General features: G+C 29.0%; 1 protein-coding gene across 1 annotated transcript; it reads right to left on the bottom strand.

The window, feature by feature from the left end:
• Positions 1–1,756: 1,756 nt before the first annotated feature.
• Positions 1,757–3,654, bottom strand: LOC112780265 (uncharacterized). Its single transcript, XM_025824503.3, has 4 exons — positions 2,774–3,654; positions 2,444–2,562; positions 2,256–2,371; positions 1,757–2,146 (listed from the first exon to the last, which is right to left on the bottom strand). The coding sequence occupies exons 1-4, from the start codon at positions 3,210–3,212 to the stop codon at positions 1,897–1,899; spliced, it is 924 nt and encodes a 307-aa protein (XP_025680288.1). The 5' UTR covers positions 3,213–3,654; the 3' UTR covers positions 1,757–1,896.
• Between the last annotated feature and the right edge of the window lie 2,047 nt (positions 3,655–5,701).

Raw genomic sequence — 5,701 nt, 5'->3', positions numbered from 1 at the left:
ATAGAAGAAGACTAACTTTGATTAGGTTAACTAATAGTAAAAAATAATAGAAAGATAAAATGAATTTGAGACTTTTAATAATTGGGTTTAGTTTATCTGTAGTGACATTTAAAATTTAAAATGGGGCATATTTTATATATATAATAATAATAATTTTTTGTTTAAAAATATGAAATCAGAGTGGGGGCAAGTGCCCCCCATTTATTATCCTTGGGTCCGTGCCTGTACATGATCATTCATTTGATTATCAAGTCAAGTATTATACATGATCATCCGTAACATTTTATAATCAATTCACCACTTTTCAGCTTTACTTCACCTCCAAGTTATTTCCATTTCCTAGTTTCATTTGATTATCAGGTTTAATACTATTATTCATGACTAAAGGAATGAAAATAGAGGTTTAGAAGTTTGAAATAAGGTTTAAAACTCAAAAATCATGTTTGCTGGAATAGAGACCACGCGTACGCGTGAGAGTGTGAAATTGCAGCTCGCACGCGCGTCCCTTTGTCATGCGTACGCGTGGGTGAAAACTTCATGTCATGCGTACGCGTGGGTCATGCACACGCGTGGACATGCATGTTGATCCCCTATGTGTACACATGGGGTTATACGCGTATGCACATTTGAAAATTTCATGCCACGCGTACGCGTGGGCGTCGTTCTCCAAAAAAAATAGATCAACCAGAGAACTGCATAATGAGGAAATGGCACCTGCATAACCACATATTTTATACCAAAATTTTCAACGGGCATAAATCAATCGTTTTAAATTGTTTTTCTTCCTTTCTTCGAACGACATAAACTTCACGAACCCAATTTTCATTTAAAATAAGTTGGAATCAATTTGAAATTTCGAAAGCCAAGTTATAGCCCGCCAAAATTTAACCCGAAAACCAACTTTTACAAATTCTTCAAACCTTATTTTTCATTCAAAATCTCCATTCCATTCTTTACCAAACCTATCAATACCAATACAATATGCTAACAACAAAACTCAATAAAACTGTACATCATTTCATCAACCACCATTTAATAATATTACACAATTTTATACTTCAACAATTTCTTCATGCTTTCCTTCAATATACTTATAATCATATAATCAAATCACCAAACCAAACCAAACATGTCCATCATCAAGTTATTAAACAGTAAGTATACACTTGCATTCCAGCTTATCCTATGATCGTCTAGTCTAAATTTTCACAAAACATTATATATTAAATGTAAGAAACTTAAATCATATCTTGGCAGATTCCTACGTAACGACCAAAACAATTTACCCAACACAAACACAGCCACAAAACTCAATCAAAATACTAATGTCCAGCCTCTACCAAAATCCCAATGTCCACAATTTCAAGTTCAAATTATTTATTCTCAACCTAATACACATTTATAATACATATATACCCAATTTAATATCCGAAACATAAATTTAGCAAATTAAATAGGATTTATGATATCCTCACCTTACCCAAATTTCACATAAGTAAGAGTAAACATTTTTCTCAAGCTAATTGGATCCTAGAACATCAAAGAATAAAGAAATTTAATATCTCCACTTAATTTTTTAAAAATTGGGAAAAAAGAGGCTGAGAGTGAATAAGCAGGTTACCTATGAAATTATTCCAGTAAAAACGTAAAACTTGACACAATGAATACTTGACTACAAACAGTACAGTGATCGAAATTCAGACAAAAAAGTTATGGGATTTTGAAATCATCGTAAGGCTTCGGGGAAAGAATTATAAAGTTCAGAAGAGTACTACCACTCTTTATTTCTATAAGTAATAAGTAATTTAATATCTCATAGTACAAAAAGATATACACAATTTTTGTTTTCTTTCTTTACACATTTAATGTTTGGTCATGTTATTGAGGTGATAAAAATCAAAGCCTAAATAACCAATTAGGAATGGGATTGGGCACAAAACGCGGAAGAGGGACAATGCTGCTGCGGGGTTCATCTTCATCCTGTGACTGTGACTGTGAGTTGGTGGTGCTGTCTCTGGAGCGTGATGAATTTGAGTTGCGGATAATCATTTTGTCCATGACTTCCCTTCCTTGGCATATGATTTTAACATCACAGGTTTCCTGTGCATTCTTGAGTACCTTGTCCGCTATGCCACTCCTTGATTTTCTGTTACATCATTCAAATACCACAAAGTAATTATTAGTAAATTAAAATATAATGCTTGCTATCATTATTAATTAATATACTCTCTCTCTCTGTCTCTAAATTGGTGTACCTTAAATTAGATCTGTTTGTCCCAATTACCAGTTTCCTTACATCATGTGTCCCAACAAGGTCAACGATGGCTTCAGCAACCTTGTCGCCCTCTATTAGCATAATCTCCGCCTTAACCTGTATGTTTTATAATATATTGATTAACGATTTAATGTTACTAGGTAGGTGAGGGTTCAGGGATCCATTTACCTTGTAATGAATGCATAGGTCAATGAATTTCTTAAGCATCAATTTCCTTTTGTCTTTCTCTTGAGTCAAGAAGTGGTTAACATACTCTCTGTTTACATGACTCCTTGGAAATTTTCCAACTGTTATTAGTGAACATTCAAGTACTTTAATTAATTGGTAGGAATCGAAACAAAGAACACTAGAGAGTCATTAGAATCCATCAAAGTTTAAAAATATGTGATAAAGTATATTATTGAATTAATAGATTAAAGAATTGAAGTAATGAACAAAAATAATAGCATTTTTCAATTGAAATTAAGTGCAAAAATGGTTAGATCGATGGCTGCTTACGTGGACTTGGAATGAACTTGATGATAGGGAAAACGTGTATGAGATAGAGGGTGGTGGTGGAGGGTGTCACGGCGTGCTTCAACGCCCATGATAACACTTCCATGCTTGAATCATCCTCTCCAACTGCCACATATACCAAGTTCTCTTCCTCTTCCTCCTCTTCATTGCATTTATGAAAATCAAGAGAGAAGACAGTGCTCATGTCGTCGTCGTCTTCTTCTGTTATGGTATCCAAAGCCTCCTTCATCAGCTTGATCTCAAACAATTCCTCTGAATAATAGTAATCTTCTTCCTCCTCTTCTCCTATCTCACTGCTGCAATCATACACTTGGTTTCTCTTGAACCCCTTAGACATAAAGCTACTGCAGCTGCACGCAGCGAAACTTTCTTCTTCTTCATCGTTGTAGTCCGTTTCTACGGATCTTGTAACTGATGACATGATCAGATATTTTATATGGACCAAAAAATTGAAACACAGAAATGCATATATAGCTGATGAATTCTTGAGTAGCCGAGGGTAAATACGTAATAAACACGAAAACAAGAGTTGACCGTACACTTCTTGATAGAGCAGCTTCAGGCTTTCGTGCTCTATCCACTATTAAGACTAGTAAACTAGCTAGTGACGATTGATTGATTAAGTTGATGAGAAAAAGTCTTGAGTTGACTGGCTTAAGTTAAACAAACTAAACCGTAAACTCCTCAACCAAGAAACTTCATTGATGTGGACTTTGAAGTTTTAATATTACTCGTATCGTGGTTGGTTCATGTAAGTAACATCACCCTGGGCTATGTGCTCTTATTGGTTGTACGTATCAATCATTTGCAAAGAAAGATTGTAACATTCTACATTGGAAAATGTTAAGTGAGAATACGAACAGAGTATATACTAGGATCCGGTCTATATATATATATTAAAGTCAAATGCCACGAACCCTTAAGATTACGTAACATAGGATAAGATTTATTGACATCAAAATATCTCCAATACTAATTCTAATTTTTATTTTATTTTAAATTTTATAAAATAATATATAAATATTTATAAGATTATATATTATAAATAATAATTTAAAATTAAAAATAAAATTTATTATTTTAATATTTAATTTTAATTTAATTAAAATTTTATATTATTTTTAATTATTCTATCAACATAATTATATGAGCAGAAAAATTTTATTAATTTTTTATTAAAATAATAATATAATATATATCTCTTGACCAGTTTTATTTTGTCAATTAATTTTCATACAAATTTTAATTTTAAATCAATTTATTTCTTAAAAATATTAAAAATAATACTATAAAACTATTCTATTAGATATACTCTCACATTAAGTTTTCAAAGAATAAATTATTCGGATCAAGTTTCTTTAGTTAATAACATAATTGGTATGACATATTCTTAAAGGTATTTATTGATTTATTTTATTTGATTCGTTTAAATGCGTTAAATAATTAATTATTTATTTGATTTGATTAAAATAAATATCAAATTATTTAATATTTTATTTCACTATATTAACTATAATTGACAATTGCATTAATTATATAATTTGACTGGAATAAATGGATTGATTTTGTTTTAATTTATCTTAAATTTTTGTCTTATATATTCTGATTATTAATTTTTAAGAGTGTCATAATTAATTATTTATTTAATTTGATTGAGAAAAATATTAAATTATTTAATATTTTATTTAACCACATTAACTATAACCAATCAATTATATTAATTATTTGATTCGATTAGAATAAATAAATTAGTTTTGTTTAATTTAAATTAATTTTTTGTCTATGTATTGATTAATGATTTTTAAAAATATTATAATTATGTAATAATTATCATACTTAAAACTTTTTTCTTAGTATATTAAATTATATTCTCTAGTAATTGTAAAAGATTAACCCTTTATACTTGTATCTTAAGTTAAGCATTAATCTATACAATATTTGTAAAAAAAAAAAATCACACCATAAAAATTAGATTTAATAGCTTAGGTAAAATTAAATTGATAAAGAAAATAATTTATCAAATATTTATTTATAAATGCTGTTATTTTATTTTTTATAGTTATCTAGTTATTATCATAAGTGAAATATTTAAATTTATTATTTATCATTTATGTATTGATCCTATTATTTTATGGATTACTCATTAAATTATTAAATAATTATTTTTAATAATTAACAGTTTCTTGGAAAGATTTGAAGGCATTCAATGCTTTATTGACCACATTTATAAGAAATAGAATGTATAGATATATAGATAGACAATAGATTCATTATTAAGAAGTCGAATAGAAAAACAGATAGACAAACAGAGAGACGCAGGACTTGGAAAAAAATGGTAAAGAATTGAGATTACACATAAATAATGGCCTGCTACAAAGATTGTGCTATTAATAAGTATACTGTATAGATGTTAGAATATTCTTCATAGAGTTCTTCTCCATTTAAAATTAGGGATTTATTGCTGTATATTTCGTCTCCAACGGAAAAATAAAAGCATTTCATCTCCAACAAAATGATGTGTCATCATATATATATGTAATTCACATAATGAGGTCTATTTTTTTTTAATAAAACAGAATTAAATTATCATATTTAATTTGAATTTTTGGTGTCTTATTTAATTTGAATTTAATAACATTTTATACAATTATTCAGTTATATCTTTTTTTTTTTATATAGTTCCACCTCTCACAAATTTCTAATAGAAAGGTGAGGAACACAAGACAGCTAACGTAAATAAAAACCACAACAGCTCTTCAAAAATCTCTTCTTCCCACTTCCTTGAATCGAGTAAAGATCTTCATAGTATTTCTGCAATAAAGATTTAATAGAGAAACAACTAGATTTTTCATGTTACTAAGTCAATGAGTATTCATCATGTTGTTGCATCCCCACCTTATTTGATAACAG

Source organism: Arachis hypogaea, chromosome 1 (genome assembly GCF_003086295.3).
Source record: "Arachis hypogaea cultivar Tifrunner chromosome 1, arahy.Tifrunner.gnm2.J5K5, whole genome shotgun sequence".
Classification (NCBI taxonomy): Eukaryota; Viridiplantae; Streptophyta; class Magnoliopsida; order Fabales; family Fabaceae; genus Arachis; species Arachis hypogaea.
This window is presented reverse-complemented; position numbering and strand designations above follow the sequence as displayed.

What these genes read in the sequence shown, in the direction of transcription:
- LOC112780265 (XM_025824503.3), bottom strand. Translation starts at nt 3,212, where the DNA reads ATGTCATCAGTTACAAGATCCGTAGAAACGGACTACAACGATGAAGAA. An exon ending in CAAGTTCATTCCAAGTCCAC is followed by an intron (nt 2,563 to 2,773) that starts GTAAGCAGCCAT and finishes CACTAATAACAG; the next exon opens with TTGGAAAATTTCCAAGGAGT. An exon ending in ACCTATGCATTCATTACAAG is followed by an intron (nt 2,372 to 2,443) that starts GTAAATGGATCC and finishes TAAAACATACAG; the next exon opens with GTTAAGGCGGAGATTATGCT.